Source organism: Myxocyprinus asiaticus, chromosome 50 (assembly GCF_019703515.2).
Source record: "Myxocyprinus asiaticus isolate MX2 ecotype Aquarium Trade chromosome 50, UBuf_Myxa_2, whole genome shotgun sequence".
Taxonomy (NCBI): Eukaryota; Metazoa; Chordata; class Actinopteri; order Cypriniformes; family Catostomidae; genus Myxocyprinus; species Myxocyprinus asiaticus.
In genome coordinates this window covers 8,995,448-9,016,001 of record NC_059393.1, presented here as the reverse complement: position 1 = coordinate 9,016,001, position 20,554 = coordinate 8,995,448, and the positions used below count along the sequence as shown (strand labels likewise).

The 20,554-nt window shown below is 38.1% G+C and overlaps 1 protein-coding gene across 1 annotated transcript; it reads left to right on the top strand.

The window, feature by feature from the left end:
* Positions 1-616: 616 nt before the first annotated feature.
* Positions 617-9,473, top strand: LOC127438876 (adhesion G-protein coupled receptor G7-like). The gene is made up of 11 exons (XM_051694792.1): positions 617-620; positions 830-943; positions 1,653-1,810; positions 2,943-3,104; positions 5,731-5,843; positions 6,071-6,402; positions 8,114-8,195; positions 8,381-8,539; positions 8,681-8,840; positions 8,979-9,174; positions 9,463-9,473. The coding sequence occupies exons 1-11, from the start codon at positions 617-619 to the stop codon at positions 9,471-9,473; spliced, it is 1,491 nt and encodes a 496-aa protein (XP_051550752.1).
* Positions 9,474-20,554: the final 11,081 nt, after the last annotated feature.

The following is a 20,554-nucleotide window of genomic DNA, read 5'->3' as shown; positions in this document are numbered from 1 at the left end:
TCCATCAAGGGGCAAACACAGATCCAACAAGTGCAGTTAACCTCTTTTAAAGGCAAGTGTGTGACTATATGCTTTGAACATGTACTGTACAACAGGTGCTCTTATGCAAGAGAGGATAAATCAGATCATGTGATTTATAAACATCTATATTGTCAGGATTAAAAATATGATAAAATGAGACAATCAAATTATGTAAAACACTTCAATTCTTCAGAATATTACCAGTATGTAATAAGCTGAGCATCTAAATTAGTCCAAGTCTGCCCAGCTTCCAGAAAAGGTGAATATGCAGACTGATCTCATGAAAAATCACAGACTGGTGGAATATTTTTTATATTTTGTTTGCTAAAACTGGTATGCTTTCCAAATGGCCGACCTGCCCCTTCTAGTGGCCTAAACTGGAACTGCAGTTATGATACATCGCGCAAACGCATACTTCTTTAAATGGATGTGACGTGAAAGGTACAGCACAACTTACAATATTTTCAAAAACATTTGAGTAGTAATTACTGTATATTAATATACTCCTAAACCAAATCCTAACAGTAGATTTTTGAGGTATGAACACTCATCGCATGGTGAAGCCTGTCTGAAATTTGGCACATTGGGTCCAAATATGGGTAGCGCAAACATTTAAAACTAACACGCCGATTTCCAGTTTGGTCATCGGAAGATGGCAGCAAATTCAACTCTTTTTAACAAGTCAGGGTTCCATTATATACAGTAGTTATGTCTGTATGCTACAAGCACAGGTACATCTTTATAAATATTTGAATGTTGTCACCAGTCAGAGTCCTCCTAACAGTTAAAATTATCTTTATATTTGCAGGGGAGAAAGATACCTTTATACCTGACAGAATAAAACTGGATGTGACACATAATGAGCATCTACCTCCACACCAAAATGACTTTGACCTTCAGGTGAAAGTCAAATTTAATAAAGGTAGATGAATGAATCTAGCGCTCAACAAATGGTGTGAGTTTGGGGCTTGGCTATTGGTTTGTTCGGTCAATGGCAGATTGGGGGAGTATTCGGGAAAGCCATTTGAAAACAGTGTTCATATTTACAATTCTGTTTGGTGGCGCTAGTTGTACAGAAATTATACGCTTCAGCTTTATACATTACAAAACATATCAAAACAGTATATCAACACAAGAAAATTACGAGAAGGAAAGATTTATTTTCACAAGCACATATATATTTTTTTCCTTTTCTGGTTGTGCGTATTACATACATTTTATTATAACCTACATTTTAATGGATAGAAGATAGAGTGTTAAAAGACAAGTGAATTGTGTAGTTTCTGCACCTCTTTTGTTACCAAGTGAAATTTCACAAATAATTACTGTTTTCTTGAAGCTTTTCTCGAGCACAAACTAAATCACATAATTCTTTAAGCCAATGTTACTGTGTCATGCTTGGCGGGATGACAAACTACAAAAGTACTGTTTTGAAAGTGTTTACTCTTGTAGGGGGAATCAATGCAATTGTATTTTTTATGTTTGTTTTTGTTTTTGTTTTTTGTTTTTTACTTAAAAAAACATTACACCTCACCTTTGGGGTAAGTTTAATTTGCAAGGCAACAAGTAATCAGTAACTTGCCAGTAAACTCACTCTCCGTCTCTTTTTCTGTCTTTCAATCTCTGTGTAGGTTCTGAAGTTGTTGGGTTTGTCCTGTATGGGAACGATCAGTTCTTCCAGTCACAAAACTTTAAATCATCTCTGAATATCAAGAGAAGGGTGGTCTCCGCTAACCTGCCAAAAAATTGTAAATTGGACAAGGTTGAGTTAAAAGTCCCAACACTATCGGTGAGCAGTATATGCATATAGGGTGGTCCAAAACACAGGGCAATTACATTATGTTTGATTGCTCATATCTTAAAAATGCATAAAGGTGTTTGCACGATTTTTGATGTAATTCTACAACGTTTTGTAAACAACAAAAATAACATTTTATTTGTAGCAAGTTGTTGCTCACAATGATGTCACAGTGGCAACAGTCATAGAAGTACGCCAAAAATCTTGCAAACGCCTTTATGCATTTTTAAGATATGAGCAATCAAACATAGTAGCCCTGTTTTTTGGGGGCCACCCTGTATATACCACGATGCCTTGTACCTACCATGAAATAAAAATATAAGAAAGGTCATTCAGACTTTATATCTCACAGTTGCAGCTTTATTTCTCGCACCTGCGAATTTAAACATTTAAAATTGTAAGACATGAATTCTAAATTGCAAGACAGAAAGTTGTGAAATATTATGTTGGAATAACCCTTTTTATTCCTTGGTGGGATCTGGCTTCTATACAAAACAAATAAAATATATGTTGTCGCACACAGAATAATCACAGCTCAAATTCATGCAATACATCAGATTTCTAATGTGCATCCAGTATCAGAAATATAGTGTTTATTTTCAGATAGGAAAACTTTTACGTGATTTGTTTGTATATTATGAATTTAAATTAAAACATGCTGCACTTCCCTTTTTGGCATGTTTTGTGGTTATGTCATGCTCTAGTAAGTCTCAACGAAATTTGATATGCACTCTAAAGTGCGATGTGCATATAACAGGTTTACATTGGGAGGGACAGAATTTGGCTTGTTGGTGGTGTATGTTTTTCATGAAATATTTTAAAGGAAATATTATACTTGATATTATCTTTGTAAAATGAGCAATAAAAGCAAAGGAAACACTTTATAATATTCACAGTGAAATTAGAAATGAAGCACAGAAAAACAGATTGGCTCTGTTTTACCAAAATCCTTTCACTTTTTATGAGATTTCTGAATATGCCACTGGTAGAGAGGCATTCTCCATAGAACTATCCTTGCTGTGATGTTCTTGAACATTTATGAGCTCTGTGGTGTCAAACACATTGACACTGAGGTTGGCACAGTGAAGGGTGTTCATGAACTAATGCATTGTTGAACTTTTAGACCGATTCCACCAAGTCCCTCCACGACTTTGCATGCGTGTCATGGAGTGATTCCAAAAAAGAATGGATCGCAGAGAACTGCGCCAAAGAAGTGAGCACCAGCGGTCACGTAACATGCAGATGTACACCTAATCAAGCAAATATAAACTTTGCCATTCTAATGGTAAGACACATTTACTGTATATAACAGGATGTAAATGTTGATATTAACAGTGTTATAAACAAGGCTACTCAGTGTTGGGCAGTATTTAACTAAAAGTAGTGACACTACTAACTTAATTATATTTTCAGTGGCATGAAAGTAGTTTGGCTATTTTTACAACAGTGTAGCTTTTCAAATAACGAGCTGTAATGAAAAGCACTGTAGTGTCAAAAAATGCTACATATGTCACCCTGTTCTGCGAACACAAGAATGGAGTCGATGGAGTAATCAAACACCTAGACCATACCGTCTCTCTAATGTAGCACTGGGAAAATCAAATCATATGTGAATCAGTTTTTAATATGTTCTTATCAGGTCAAAAGGAAAAGGGAGTAGAGAGAGAAACTACACGAATAACGAGAAGGTTGCTTTTTATTTCCTAATTTTGGCTCCCCCGTGCACAGATTTCCGAAAAGTTGGATGGCAGGGGAAGAGTCATTCATTAATAAGGAAAGCTCTAACTGATTGGATAAAATTAGGTTTCACGAGTAAGGTAAGGGTTGGGTTTAGTTTCTTCGACCAATCAGGTATCTTTTTATGAATATGAATGACTCTTTCCTTGCCATCCTGCATTTCAATGTGCATTGATCCTGGCAGAAACCATGGTTTTGATACAATTTACCATTGTTTTGCTACAGTAATACAGTAGTATCCATATAGTAACCATGATTTGACAATAGTAATATTGTGGTGGCACTTTATTTTACAGTACTCTTCTACATTTACTTACTATATAATTGACCCCAACCCTAACCTTAACCCATACTAACTACATGTAGTTACCTAATATTACTCAGTACTTTCTTGGGTAAATACACTGTAAGTATACTTAAAGTACACGTAGAGTAAAAGAAAGTGCAACCAATATTGTAATAACTATGACTGTTGTAACCATGGCTAATTTTGTGGTTGCTATGGTTTTACTTAAAGTACCATAGTTAAACTATGGTTAAAGTAGTAAAACCATTGTTAATATTTGTAATAGAATATCACCCTAATTAAGTATGTAACTATCAGATTATGTTATTTAATTCTGCACTTAGAACTGATTGCAGAATTAAATTATATATATATATATATATATATATATATATATATATATATATATATATATATATATATATATATATATATATATATACACATACACCGATCAGCCACAACATTAAAACCACCTGCCTAATATTGTGTAGGTCCCCCTCGAGCCGCCAAAACAGCACCAACCCGCATGTCAGAATAGCATTCTGAGATTATATTCTTCTCACCACAATTGTTCAGGGCAGTTATCTGAGTTACTGTAGACTTTGTCGGTTCAAACCAGTCTGGCCATTCTCTGTTGATCTCTCTCATCAACAAGGCATTTTGTCTACAGAACTGCCGCTCACTGGATGTTTTTTGTTTTTGGCACCATTTGGAGTAAATTCTAGGGACTGTTGCATGTGGAAATCCCAGGAGATCAGCAGTTGCAGAAATACTCAAATCAGCCCATCTGGCACCAACAATCATCCATGCAATTATCTAATCAGCCAATCATGTGGCAGCAGTGCAGTGCATAAAACCATTCAGATACGGGTCAGGAGCTTCAGTTAATGTTCACATCAACTATCATAATGGGGAAAAAATGTGATCTCAGTGATTTGGACTGTGGCATGATTGTTGGTGCCAGATGGGCTGGTTTGAATATTTCTGTAACTGCTGATCTCCTGTGATTTCCACATACAACAGTCTCTGGAATTTACTCCGAATGGATCCAAAAACCAAAAACACCCAGTGAGCGGCAGTTCTGCGGATGGAAACACCTTGTTGATGAGAGAGGTCAACAGAGAATGGCCAGACTGGTTCGAACTGAAAAAGTCTACGGTAACTCAGATAACTGCTCTGTACAATTGTGATGAGAAGTATATAATCTCAGAATGCTATTCTGAGATGTGGGTTGTAATGGAAATGGTGTTTATCCTTTTTTTTAAAGATACATGTGGATATCACATTATAATACTCACTGTAGTTTGATCTCTGAATGAAACTAATTTACTCTTTATATTCTATTAATCAAGAATATTCTAAAGATAATTTCCAACACATGGCTGTGTGATCTTTTTGATCTTTCTTACTGGTTTGTTTTATATGATTGTTGTGATTGCAAATGTTTTAAAAATGGAACCGTTCTAATTTATCAGCAAATTTAAAAGCAGTATTTTAGAATTGGTCAGATCAGCTATATTCATTGTAAAGATAAGAGTCTAAGCTTTAAAACGACCTCTATTTTGTGCAGATCAAGCAAGTGGTTGTTGAGTAATACCGTAATATTTTCTTTTTCGTGATCAGCGCCCCCTAGAGGGCTTGGTACTGGGTCGCTCCGGGTTTAAGAGGTTAAATAGCTTCAGTGTAGTTAGTTACCTTTTGTTAGTAGCTTGTATTATAGCTAACTACTTTTTAAAAGAGTAGCTTGACTGTAGTTTAACTACTATAAGTTTTGAGTAGCTTGTAGCTTCCCCAACACTTAGTTTAAAGGTATAGTATAGGCAAATATATATTACTTAAAAATAATATTAGCGCGGAAATTTTAATCAGGTGTCATTTTCTGCAGACTTTCAGTGGAAACTATCAATATTCAGAAGCCCTACATTGGATCAGCATCACAGGCTGTTCTCTTTCTGTAGTGGGTCTGGCTATCACAGCAGTGTACCAAGTTGTGACCAGGTAAAATCACAATTTTGATTTACTTTTAGAAATACAGAAAAATTAAGAATGTACTGACACTATAAGGGCTATAAAATACTTCTCAACCCTAATCACTGTGGGCTGTTATACTGAACGCTTTGTGCCTGACCGGCTGATCAGCCATACAGGCTTAATAAGGGTAGGGCTGTCTAATGGGTTTACAGTGCTGGGACAGTTTTCACATTTTATACACACTCTTGCAACAGGAAGTCAAGAGGGGTATCCCCTACTCTGATTGTGGTGAACGTCTGCTTGTGCATGATGATTTTCTACCTTCTCTTCATCTTCGGCATTAACAACCCTGATCAACATACGAAGGCTGTAAATTTTTCAGAGGGGAATATGGTTCCTGAATCAGATCACTATCAGGACCCAGATAACGGTCACTGCACGGCAGTTACAGCCCTACTTCAGTACTTCTTGTTGGCCACATTCACTTGGAATACTCTGTATGGCGCAAACGTGTTCCTCCTCTTCAAAAATAAAGTGTCTGGAACGCCTCAGTGGTTTCCAAAGGTTGCCTTGGCAGTTGGCTGGGGTAGGAGACATTCACATTGACATAAAACGTCAATCTATTGGAAAACTGTTTAATTTTTGACTGGTGTTGGGAACAGAGATAATTTTCATTAATTTCGGTTCAGTTAATGGTTATCAAACATGCATTCATCTGCTGATGTATGTTGCCTTCACGTGCTATCAGAATTATCCCACTTCCCACTTCTGAAGTCGTAATAACAAGCATGTCACATTCAAGTCCTTTGTTTTTGGAAACAGGGTGCCAGGTTTATTCATGTATATTTCTTGGGGAACTCTTATTTTGATACCGAAATACATGCTAGCCAACTTGCTGATAATAATGGAATTTTGGTCAAATACAAGCTACTTTCTCGGTGTAAAAATGAACAATAAGCATCAAATAGTTCCAGAAATACATAAATGTATAAGACTGAAAAGGCAAGCGATAATATGGTAGCTGCATTTAGAAAAAAGAATGAAACCATCATTGACTACTGAAACTGTACTCTCCTTCACCATATTGTTGAAGGTTTACATCTTCTCCCAACTCTGATACTCAGCTATCAACATTATCTTAGAGTTTACCAATCATAATTATGACTTGAGGGGGCGTTCATGTGCAACTTCGGAGTAGGAAACTCACATTTATGATAATTCCGACAGCATGTGAAGGCAGTATTAAATCCTCTTGACAGTGTTTCCTGTGTTACCAGTCAGCGGCACTGCAACACTGCTATAGCAGCGCAAAACACACAGTGTGACCACTGTAGTTTGATTCCCAAACAAATTACTCTTATGTGCCGGATATTTAAATCTACAGCATGATAGTCAGATATCCGAATAAATTAATCTTATGAGTCATTTCTTTTGAAAATATGTCGCAAAACATACAGCACCAGCTCTAGAACTAATAACTCTTTTCAACCCAGTCATTTTAGTGAATCAAAAACTTTGTCAAGAATTGTTTTTGTTATGTGTGATTAAGGCTCGTGAGACTATAAGTTTTGTTGTAATGGTATTTGATTAAAATAATAAATAGGGGGGCCTGGGTAGCTCAGCGAGTAAAGACGCTGACTACCACGCCTGGAGTCGCAAGTTTTAATCCAGGGCGTGCTGAGTGACTCCAGCCAGGTCTCCAAAGCAACCAGATTGGCCCGGTTGCTAGGGAGGGTAGACCCGGTTCACATGGGGTAACCTCCTCGTGGTCGCTATAATGTGGTTCGCTCTCAGTGGGGCATGTGGTGAGTTGTGCATTATGTGGAGAATAGCGTGAAGCCTCCACACACGCTATGTCTCCGTGGTAACGCGCTCAACAAGCCATGTGATAAGATGCGCGAATTGATGGTCTCAGACGCGGAGGCAACTGGGATTCGTCCTCCGCCACCCGGATTGAGGCGAGTCACTACGCCACCACGAGGACTTAGAGCGCATTGGGAATTACAAAATGGGGAGAAAAAGGGGAGAAAAAAAATGAATAAATGAAATATGTCAACAACAAATTTCATGTAAACACACATTTGGCAAGAATATGTTCTGTTTCACATTCTGTAAATATGAAATCATCTCTTCTCATTTGGTAAATGAAATATTTTTTCCTCAAAAGTAATAAATGAATCAATATAATGAACCGTTATTCAATTGTTAAATCCCTTATGATTCCCATCCCTATTTCTTCCTGGTTATCAAATGACCAATAAGCAAATTCCAATAAATCATATAATTACTGAGTGCAGGGTTTCCTGCTGTCATTGTTGGAATCTCGTTGGGATCCACCTACAGAGTGAAGGAACCTTTAGGTTATCGGCAAGAAGAGTTGTAAGTACCAAATATTTCAGTTTTCACATATTAACTTGAGTATTTTGGGTTTTGCAATGACATTAACAATAAGCACAGTTAGGGACACCATAGTATTTTACACCAAAATGTTTAATTCTTACTAATGATTATTACATCATTGTCAGGGATTTTGGTAGTTCAGTTATCACTCTGTTTTTCTGCAGTTGTTGGTTGGCTTTCATGGACCAGAAACACAACTTTGATATGAGAAAACCCATGTTCTGGGGATTTTTGCTCCCTCTAGTGATCATGCTGATCTCCAACACAGCAATGCTGCTGTTCTTCTCTCACAACATCTGCAGGACCAACCCTAATTTAAACAAGTACATTTACTTTTGGAGCATTGCTGTATACACTCACAATTAATGCATTAACATGGTTGTACAAGTAATAATGCAAAAGCACAATCAGTTGTTAACCAATAGAGTTTAACATTCCTCCGATAACACTCTGTTGTCATTTAGGTCACGGGAAACTCCTCTAAAGAAGAAGATTTTGAGTAGTTTCTCTCTAGCCGTGATGCTCGGTTTGTCTTGGGTCACAGGCTACATTTTACTCATCAGCCAAGAAAAAACTCTCAAGCTCATCTTTAGTGTGGTTTTCTGTCTCTGCAACACAACACAGGTGTGTTAATGCATATACACTCTTCATTCATCAGCAGTTTACATTATTTGACTAAAAAAAAGTTGAAACATTTATGGATTTCAAATTATATCTGTAATGCTTTTAAATTGATTACAGATTTTCTTTCCATTTCCTAAGGGCATTCAAATATTCATTTTATTCACTCTGAAATCTGTATTAAACAAGAAACCAGCTATTCTGAACATGATGCAGGAATCACAGATAAGCCTTCATAGGAAAACGTACTCTTTTTGGAAAGTTAACATACCAGAAAGCAGAGAAACCTACTCATCCACAGATCTCGACTTGTTCAGTCCACCACAGCTCGTCAATGGTACAGTAATAACCAAAAGAGTCATTTTAAAACTGTGGGTGCATACTTAATGCATGTAAATCTTTACTTTTGTATCTGTACCTCCAATTCAAAGACAGTTTAAAATTGTAAGTCTACTGATACTTTCAAGCTAGTAATTTTTCATACTTTTCAAGCCTAACTTTAAAGTCTATTATTGTTATCATTGATACCATTATTTTGAATATACATTACAGATGCAGCATTGGTATTATCATATAAAACTGCTCTTTTGTAACAACTCCAAATGTCAATACTATGTTTCTTTAGAGCTGGAGTAGATCATTGGATGTTCAGACTGTGATCTTCACCTCAGCATTAAGGGACAACATGCACTGATACTATGAGATTCAGGATGAGAGTCAGGCTCAGTACATAGATGGAGGCATACCTACTTGTGTCGCTGGTTTCTATCTTTGTGTTGTAATGGTAATAAAGAGTATTTGCATGTAAAATGAATTTAAATTAAATCTTGAATTAAATCATGTTGTTGTCTTATTGATGGTGCTGTTTGCATATTCATTTAGCAGTCTCCATATTTTACTCAGTGGAGAAGGAAATTGTTCAAAATATTAGACCTGTAGGCTAGTCTTCCTGATAAAGCAAGTAAAGAAATAGTTTACCCTAAAGGAAATATCATGGTCCATCTTTTTTTCTTTTTTTTTTTTTTTTATAAAATGGCAGAGGATAGTGCTTCTCTTTAAAGCATAGAAAAGGACCCAAAAGTAACCATCAAAAAAGTAGTTGATGTGACTTGTGTGTCATATGAGAAACAACACAAAAATCTTGATGTCCACTGTGCGTTCATAAATGCTAAGAGAAGCTCAATCACGACCATTACAAAAATTAACCGTGGTTGGTAACTACAATATCCACATTAAAATGTCTCCGGCTATACATGTAACCTCGGTTCCCTGAGATGAAGGGAACGAGACCTTGCTATGGGAAAGTACTTTCCTCGACGACCTAGTTGAAACACTTACATTAACACCAATCTTTCTGATTGGCAATGGTGTTTGAGCCCCACCCCTTCAGGCACACACTTGGCCTATATAAGCAGGCGCTTTATCACCATTACATTAGATTTTTCTGACTGAGGGACACAGGGCATTACTCTCACCTCAATCAACTGAAGTAGTAGTGCGGCTAGCTTTTGCAATGTCTCGTTCCCTTCATCTCAGGCAACCAAGGTTACATGCGTAACTGGAGATGTTCCCTTTCGATTCAGTTCACTTCAACATTGCTATGGGAAAAATAATCCCATCCCGCCGCGCTACGTGACATTACACTCCCAGGAAAATAACACTTAATTATTGATATGTATAAAGAGTCACGGGCCGCAGGCCAATGACTTTAAATACATGTTTTAAGCATGTATATACAGTATATAAATATATATTGACTGTACATATACCCTGCCGGAATGCTGCGGGAAAGCGGGTAGGTGCTCACTGAGGCAATGCGTGGTCAAAGCGGTGATCGTCTGAAGTGAAGTCCCATTCACCGAGGGCGCATTCGACGGCGAGGTGGCGAAAAAACATCGTCCTGCTGGCGTCTTGCAGAGAAAAACAGTCCACTGTACGTGTATCTCGACGGCGAAGCCGAGAAGGTTTCCTAGACAAAGTTGAATGTTCGTAGTCGTGAAGGAAGAAAAATCTGAAGTAATGGTGATTGATCGCCCGCTTACAGTATACAGGCCAAGTGTGCGCCTGAAGGGGTGGGCTCAAACACCACTGCCAATCAGAAAGATTGGCATATTGTACTAGGTCATAGAGGGAAGTACTTTCCCATAGCAATGTCGAAGTGAACCGAATTGAAAGGGAACCATTGTTTCTGAAAAAAAAAAATTTAAAAAAAAAATAATAATATATATATATATATATATATATATATATATATATATATATATATATATATTAATATAATAAGACCATGGTTAATTTTCTTAAGGGAGTGGCTCTCATGTGCTTACACAAACACAGCGTAAGAAAAAAATTTAATTGTATGTGCGTTGTTGCGTGGTGTTGGAGCATTTTAACAACTATAAGTAGCCTACATGGGCCAGTGCATCAAACCTTCAATCGGCGGCAACAGTTTATAAGAAAACCGCGGACTTGGCAACCTTGACAACCTGAATTGAAGGCGGTAAACACATTGCGCATGCGCAAACATGTTGAGCATTTTTTCAGAGGAGGTGTTTTCTGTGTTCAGGGAAGTAATAACCATTAAGCTTCATACACGCTGTGGTAAACTGTATCACACTTATTTTCTAGGACTTTCATAACTCATCTGGATAAGATTAAGATTTCCTTCTACTGTGCTAAAGTAGTTGTGACCACCATGCTATGCAATTTGATCTGTTTTGAACAATTAAGGGCTCGTGAGTGTTGTAAAACAGGAGGCTCTCAATTTCACAGACACTCACGTGTTTGATATAAAAATGTTATTGTATTGTTTATATACTGTATGTCGTGAGGACAAAGTGACATACTACTTTATGTTCTGGGAGACCGAAACATGTACTGGAATGACTGGGTAAATTATACGTTCAGAATAGTCTGGTATTTTTTATATTGTAAGAAATTCTGTAAAAGTATGTGGAAATAAGTTATTAAAGAACCATTTATTGAATCACCATCTATTTTGATAAAATTATGTCTTTGTGCTACTGCTTCTGAGAATCTGATAAACAAAAAACAGTTTAACAGCTCTTTAGATCCACCAGAGGGAGCTATTTACAAGAAGATACATATTTTATTAATAAGTTGCCTTTTTTTCTGCACATAACAATGGTTATTTATTGCCTGTGTTTGCTAAGTAAAGCCAGTTGTACATTAAGAAAATCTGGTAATGTGCACACTTTTGACGAATCATTTTCTTGTTGGTAGGCATAGACAATTGTAACTAAATACAGTGGTCAAAAACTTCTTTAGCTTTGTATTTTGTACTGTTCCATGTAATTAATTATCTAACTATCAAACTACTTTGATACAACAGTAACATGACATTTCACAACAGTAGTTCAAAGCAAATAATGAAGTGAGGTGAATGTATCCCTGCCTACAGCATTTAATATTTACATGACCTAATGCAAAGCTGTTTTATACTGGGGTGAAAAAAACATGGTGAGGTTATTGAGTTATTGTTATTTACAAGTGCTGAGGTTTCAGACAGGTGCCAGACCATTCTGGTTGTTGTTTTTTTGCCCTCACAGAGACATATGGCCAGTATTGCTGTCTGCCGTACAATTTAGCAGTTGAATAACACTGTGTAACTCATAATTTACTATTTATAGTTCGTAATCCACACAGACTAAGGCGTTTTCTCTTCCTCTGCAGACGATGACCTCATGGCCGTTTTATGAGCAGTTCTGATCTGTTTGGTGTATGCCTGTGTGTGCATGAATGCTAAAACGTGGTGAAAGCACGCTGGTCACATGTCACCATTAAGGCCAAAGTATGCTTCGGTTGTCCAGTATGCGTGATGAAAATTTCGTCATCAGCACAGTACACGGCGACAGTCCGAATACGGCGAAAGCTTTCGTTCACGGTCGGAAGAGTATACTTGAAAGCAACGCGGTCGACTAGGCGTGATCCGATCTGGAACGCACAAAAATGAACTATACCCAGGTCTTTACATCGAGCTGTGACTGAGTTGCTTAGATGTAATAACCTCAGGTACAACAAGAGGGCGCATACATTCTGTTACAGACAACAGCTCAAGGAATGTTCATTGCAAATGATAAATAACTCATTTGTTTCCCACTGATATGCTGTTTGGACAAACAGGTAAACACAAAGACAAGTTGATTAATAAAGAATTGTATCCACCGAGAACAGATCTCTTGAGTGTGTTTCAAAATTGTGTTTTCTGCCTAGACTTTCCACGGTGTCATAATTTTCACACAGATGCGGTGTATTAGTTCAAACCGACTAACACCGGTATTACCGCTGCTTGGACGCTAGGTGGCACTATGGGGTAATTTTCGTTAAGCAATAGCCTACACAATAACGCAAGGCAGCTTGATTTCAAACTTTGAACTTTATTTTATATTGATTTTAACCAAAAATTTAAATGAAACTGAAAAAATTAAGTGCAATTAAAAATGTGTTCAAACAGAATTAAAAAAAACTGTTTGAAAGACTTTTCAAGAGTTGTGATGGGCAACATCTCTTTGGCAACAAACGTACTTAATCCGTGCATTCTCTACCGGTCACAGTATCTTTCACAATTTGTTCACAATATTTGTATATAATATATATATATATATATATATATATATATATATATATATATATATATATATATATATATATATATACTGGCGGTCAAAAGTTTGTAATAATGTACAGATTTCGCTGTTTCGGAAGGAAATTGGTACTTTAATTCACCAATGTGGCATTCAACTGATCACAAAGTATAGTAAGGACATTACTGATGTAAAAACAGCACCATCACTATTTGAAAAAAAAAATTAAAAAAATACTTCAACACCGTATCCTTGAGTAATCATGCTAATTTGCTAATTTGGTTCTAGAAAATCACTTGCCATTATATCAAACACAGTTCAAAGCTATTTGGTTCATTAAATGAATCTTAACATTGTCTTTGTGTTTGTTTTTGAGTTGCCACAGTATGCAATAGACTGGCATGTCTTTAGGTCAAAAATGGCAACCAAAAAAAAAAAAAAAAAAAAAACCAAAAGAAACAGCTTTCTCTAGAAACTCGTCAGTCAATCATTGTTGTGAGGAATGAAGGCTATACAATGCTTGTAATTGCCAAAAAACTGAAGATTTCATACAAAGGTGTACACTACAGTCTTCAAAGACAAAGGACAAATGGCTCTAACAAGGACAGAAAGAGATGTGGAAGGCCAGATGTACAACTAAACAAGAGGATAAGTACATCAGAGTCTAGTTTGAGAAATAGACGCCTCACATGTCCTCAGCTGACAGCTTCATTGAATTCTACCCACTCAACACCAGTTTCATGTACAACAGTAAAGAGAAGACTCAGGGGTGCAGGCCTTATGGGAAGAATTTGCAGGCCTTTTTTGCACTGTACATAACAGATAGCAGATTGTATTAGATTTGCACTACCCATGTGTATGTATGTGTGTGTCTGTACATATGTGTATAATTAGTTTTATTTTTTATTTTTTTTATTATTATCTATGTCTTGCTGCTGTTTTTTTTTTTTTTTATTGTTGTACACTGGAAGCTCCTGTTACCAAGACAAATTCCTTGTATGTGTAAGCATACTTGGCAATAAAGCTCATTCTGATTCTGAAGAATTGCAAAAAAAATAAAATAAAAAATAAAAAAGCCACTTTTGAAACAGAAAAACAAAAAGAAAAGGTTAGAGTAGGCAAAGAAACACAGACATTGGACAACAGATAATTGGAAAAGAGTGTTATGGATCTTAACCCCATTGAACTTTTGTGGGATCAGCTAGACTGTAAGGTGCGTGAGAAGTGCCCGACAAGACAGACACATCTATGGCAAGTGCTACAGGAAGTGTGGGGTGAAATGTCACCTGAGTATCTGGACAAACTGACAGCTAGAATGCCAAGGATCTGTAAAGCTGTCATTGCTGCAAGTGGAGGATTTTTTGATGAGAACTCCTTTAAAGTATTTTAAGAAGTTCTGAACTTTTTTTTCAAATTGTAATAGTAATTTTTCACGTTATTAATGTCCTGACTATACACTGTGATCAGTTGAATGCCACTTTGGTGATTAAAAGTATCAATATCTTTCCATAAGAGCAAAATCTGTACAATATTCCAAACTTTTGTCCGCCAGTGTGTGTGTGTGTGTGTGTGTGTGTGTGTATATATATATATATATATATATATATATATATATATATATATATATATCACATTATATATAGGTTCATTTATCATGGGTCACAAATTCTTCATTAGGCAACTATTCTTTATTTAAGACTATTCTATTAATTAGGCTATTGTACTGATATTGGAAGTTCCATTCATAATATTTCCACCGGTATACAATTTCACAAGTTGTCCCTTGTACCAAGTAAAACCAGTAACACCATACACCATGGCAACCCTATTTCTGCCTCCTCAGATATGTACAGAGGACAACCTGAAAGTTTTCAGGATTGTTTTTTAAGAACCAACTGGCTAAGATAATAATGTTTTGAACTGGGTTTTTAGTATTAAAAGATGTCCAGGATGTCTGGACGTGTGTACAAAGCCCTAGGTTCTCCTTTCTGGCCTGCTGCTTTGCATGAATCTTTTGGGGGTACTTACTGGCCAGAAGGTTTCAGAAAACAGCTGACAACACACTTTTGCCTGTTTAGTTTACACCTTAGGATTTACTGCAGAGGTTATTAGATTTCCTTCTTTAACCACCTCCTCTTCAGAACTTTCATGAACTTGCTTGTCTCTCTTTCAGGAACAGCACCGTATTCTGGGAACTTGTGGCTATCATGTGTCTCTGTGATCTAAATCTATGATGGTAAGTGACCCGTTAGCATCACACTTTACAGTCAAAGTGCACTCGTACAAAAACACTGGCCCCTTGGGAGTGTTGAAGGATTTATGATGACACACGTTGTGACTACTTATAAGAAGGCAGAGGATTTCCTGTATGGTGTCTCTGTTGTCGCCCTTCAAATGATTCTGCATTACAAGATTTTTTAAGGATCATAAGACTTTTGACTGGTCTTTAGGGCTGGGCGATATGTAAAAATTATTTAATCGATAATTGCCTTAAAAAATATCGTGATATACGATTATATAGTCAACCCCCCTGCCGAGGGTCGTGATTTTTTTTTTTTTTTTTTTTTTGCTTTATTGATTTTGCTTTAAAATTTTAATTCATTTATTGAAACAAGATAAACATAAACAAAAGACATTTCTAAATTCAAATGGCATTTTAAACTAAACGAAAACCCAATAAAATAACGAAGTGATCAAAAGGTCTTATTTAACCACCTCCCCAAATCCAAACATTTACCATCTCCAACAGCCCCATTTGCCATCATGCAAGCATCCGTCAACAACACCGGGTGGAAAATTACTAATAGTTTACAGATTAAGAACTAAAGACAATTTGTCATGTTTATGTGTTTTGTTCTTGTTTTCATGTCTTTTATTTTCAAGTTTAGTTCCTGTTCCTGTCATGTCATGTGATTTCCTGTTCCCTCATGTGATCTTGTCATGTGTTTCCCCTGTTCATGTGTCTTGTTTTCAATGGTTCATTGTTTGATTACTTTGTATTTAGTCTTGTTATCTTGTTTATAGTTTAGACTTGTGATTTGTTATCTTGTTTACCTGTTACCCATGTCCTTGTATTTAAGCCCTCATGTTTGCCATTGTCTAGTGTCAGGTATTGTGATTGGTAACGTTGTTATGTTAATGTCAAGCCATGTTTATGTCAAGTTTAGTCAAATTCATGTTTTATGTTTCTTTCATGTTTATTGTTAGGGTTTACTGGATTTCACATTTAATAATAAATTTGCACTTGGGTTCTTCATTTCATCGTCATTGCCAGCAGCAACATCATTACAGAATGCCTGACCGACGCAAATGAACCCAGCAATCCAGCTCGTCCACCTACGTCAGGGGAATCGTCCTCTGGAGGATTATGTGGAGGAATTTTTCACTCTGGCATGCCAGGTGGATTTTAATGAGGTGGCCCTCAAGGACTATTTCCGATTTGGACTGAATAAGTCCATCTCTTTTCTGATGCCAGGCGGTCAGAATACCCAAACCTGGCTCAATATATCGAACTCGCCCTGCAGATTATTGGTTCCACTTTCACTGCGGGGGAGGCGGATGCCGAGCCAGAGGTCCACGACATGGCCGCCGAACCAGAGGTCCACGACATGGCCGCCGAGCCAGAGGTCCACGACGCGGATGCCGAGCTAGCGTCCCACGTCATGGTCGACGAGCCAGCTTCCCACGTCATGGTCGACGAGTCAACTCCTGCCATGGCCAATGAGCTGGAAGCCTCATGGTCGACGAGCCAGTTTCCCACGTCATGGTCGACGAGTCAACTCCTGCCACGGCCAATGAGCTGGAAGCCTCATCCGTCCCAGAGCTTGCGTTGCCAGCCTCATCCATCCCAGAGCCTGCGTTGCCAGCCTCGTCCGTCCCAGAGCCTGCATTGACAACTTCAGCCTCCCGGAGGAGGAGGAGGAGGAGAAAGGCTTCAGCCCATGTTCATGACCACAGAGGTCATCTCCGAGTCTCTACCCATGTACATGACCACAGAGGTCATTTCCAAGTCTCAGCCCATGTTCACGACCACAGAGGTCATCTCTGAGTCTCTGCCCATGTACACAACCATGGCCAGAGTCGGCTGCAGGCCACGTCACCGCCGCGCCAGAGTCGGCTGCAGGCCACGTCACCGCCGCGCCAGAGTCGGCTGCAGGCCACGTCACCGCCGCGCCAGAGTCGGCTGCAGGCCACGTCACCGCCGCGCCAGAGTCGGCTGCAGGCCACGTCACCGCCGCGCCAGAGTCGGCTGCAGGCCATGTCACCGCCGCGCCTCAGCCTGCTCCATGCCACGTCACAGCCGCGCCTCAGCCTGCTCCATGCCACGTCACAGCCGCGCCTCAGCCTGCTCCATGCCATGTCACAAGCAAGCCTCTGCTCCAAGGTCCAGGCCCACCTCTGCTCCACTGGGGACCTCCATCCCTGCGGCTCCGCCTTGGTCCTCATCCCCATCGGCTTCGCCCCTCAAGCCTCTCAATGCCCCACTTTCCATTGGCTTTGCCCTGTTTCCATGCTCCACGCCCTGTCTCGCCAGGCCACACCCCACGCCCTGTCTCAACAGGCCACGTCTCAAGGAGACCCTCAGCTCCTTAATTAACTTTGTTATTATGTTTTGGGGCATTGGGAGCCACCCCTAGAGGGGGGGATATGTCACGTTTATGTGTTTTTTTTTTTATTTTAAAGTTTAGTTCTTGGTCATGTCATGTGATTTCCCGTTCCCTCATGTGATCTCATCATGTGTTTCCCCTGTTCATGTGTCTTGTTTTCATTGGTTCATTGTTTGATTACTTTGTATTTAGTCTTGTTATCTTGTTTATAGTTTAGTCTTGTGATTGGTTGTCTTGTTTACCTGTTAACCATGTCCTTGTATTTAAGCCCTCATGTTTGCCATTGTCTAGTGTCAGGTATTGTGATTGGTAACATTGTTATGTTAATGTCAAGCCAAGTTTATGTCAAGTTCATGTTTTATGTTTCTTTCATGTTTACTGTATTTCACGTTTAATAAATTTGCAATTGGGTTCTTCATTTCATCGTCATTGCCAGCAGCAACATCGTTACACAATTATAAATGTAAAGATGATACTAATAAAGCCTAATAAATTCCCTTGTGTTCCTAAAATAATGCTGCCAAATGTGATTTCTTATCGAATTTGTGTTTGTATTGCGTTTTGGTAATACAGTTAATGCTGCCTAAAGAAAATAGAACTCTGTTTTAGGTTCAGGGTGAACTTGTCTTGCATTACTTTATGATTTAATCATTTTCTTCTTTGTTTCTTTAAACAACTGCGTGGAAATAAAGTGAACTAAACTCACAGCACCTCCTGAGATGATCGGACATGATTTGCAGCATTCTCATAGATGACATTATTTTTGCAAACAGTTTTCAGAAGAATGAAACAGAAAAAAGAGTGAAAACTCTTTACATGCGCTTGTTTCACAAGACAGGCTTGCGCTGCATGCCGGCATGTGTTTGTTTTTTCCCTCAGGCTATCCATCTCATGAACAGTTAAAACTGCCCCATTGAGCAATAATTAATGTGCAATATACAGCTTAGTCTTTTTATATTATCCAACACATCCAGTCTCTTCTGCCATTACATTCCTTGCACTGTATATAACCGATTTGTATTTAGATTTGCACTACGTATGTGTATGTGTGTATGTATGTGTGTGTATATATATGTATGTGTATATGTATATATGTGTGTGTATATATGTATAGGTGTGTGTGTGTGTGTGTGTGTATATATATATATATATATATATATATATATACATATATATATATAGTCTATTGTGTATTCTTTATATACTTTCTTTTCTTTTCAATTTTATTCAATTTTTAAATATTTTTTAAAAGTCTTGTTGCTTTTTTGTATTGTTGTGTACTGGAAGCTTCTGTCACCAAGACAAATTCCTTGTATTTGTAAGCATACTTGGCAATAAAGCTCATTCTGATTCTGATTCTGATCACAGGCTCATGCTGCACACCTCTGAACAAACAGCGAATCGGACACAAGAATTGACATCTTTTCTTTTGTCTGTTCTTAAAAATATAATAAAGTGTGTTTCTTCAAGTGCGAGTCTTTGTGACTAACAGCATTTCTTGTCATGGTCACTCCCAGAGGTCTTACAGTTCGCCCACCTGTTGCGCGTAGATGAGCAAAATTACACGTGCATGAAATACATTTGGACGAGAAGCTTGCGAACTGGATTCAGCCTCGTTGCATTTGGCGGGTGCTAGTTTCACACCCTGGGCTACTGTTAAATATATTTGGCAACTTACCAGATCCATAGTTTTGCCATTTCCCGATATTGTTGTTCATTGTCTGTCAATGAGTGTCGCAATTGGCATCGGGATCTTTGTAAGACATTGTTGATAACCGATAACAACGTCCTATCGCCCGGCCCTACTGGTCTTATGATCATTGATATACATTTATATTTATTGCCCCCCTAGATTTTCCTTGTGGTCCCCAAGAAACCTCTGACACCCCATTCCCAGTCCAATGAAGAAACAACCACTTGCCCACCCTAAAGATAAAAATTCCCCCCAAAGATCACATCTTAGTTCTGGCCCTGTTTTTAAGCCTGGTGACATTTGTATCATCATTTGTACTCAGTTTAAGTTATTGCTGGAAGGTGTTTAGGTTTAGATTTTGTGTGGTCCAGAGTAGGGCATATACTGTATATAAAAAGATGAGGGGGGGAGGGGGAGGCAGACAGTTCTTCCATCAATGTATTCTGCCCTGGTGGCTTTCACGTTCGCTGTTGCGCACTGTCTCCATGTTTATATCCGCGTCTCCCGCTGAACGTGTTTAGATGCGCTCTACAATATGGAACAGACTTTCTGTGGGCCCCCTCCCTCCAATCCGGCCAGGCCCCCCCTTCAAGCTAAATATATCATACGATGATAGAAATTTGTCAACCGGTAGTTTTTTTTTTTTTAATCATTTGTATCATGGTAGATATACACAACTTGCTGCATTAATATAGAAATCAACTGATTTGCAGTCACAGTTGTGTAAGTTGGCTATTTTCTTTTTTTTCTACAATTGCTGAACTTTGAATATGGCTCTTCCAGTCAACATTTTGAGTTGGAGCTATCCGTTTT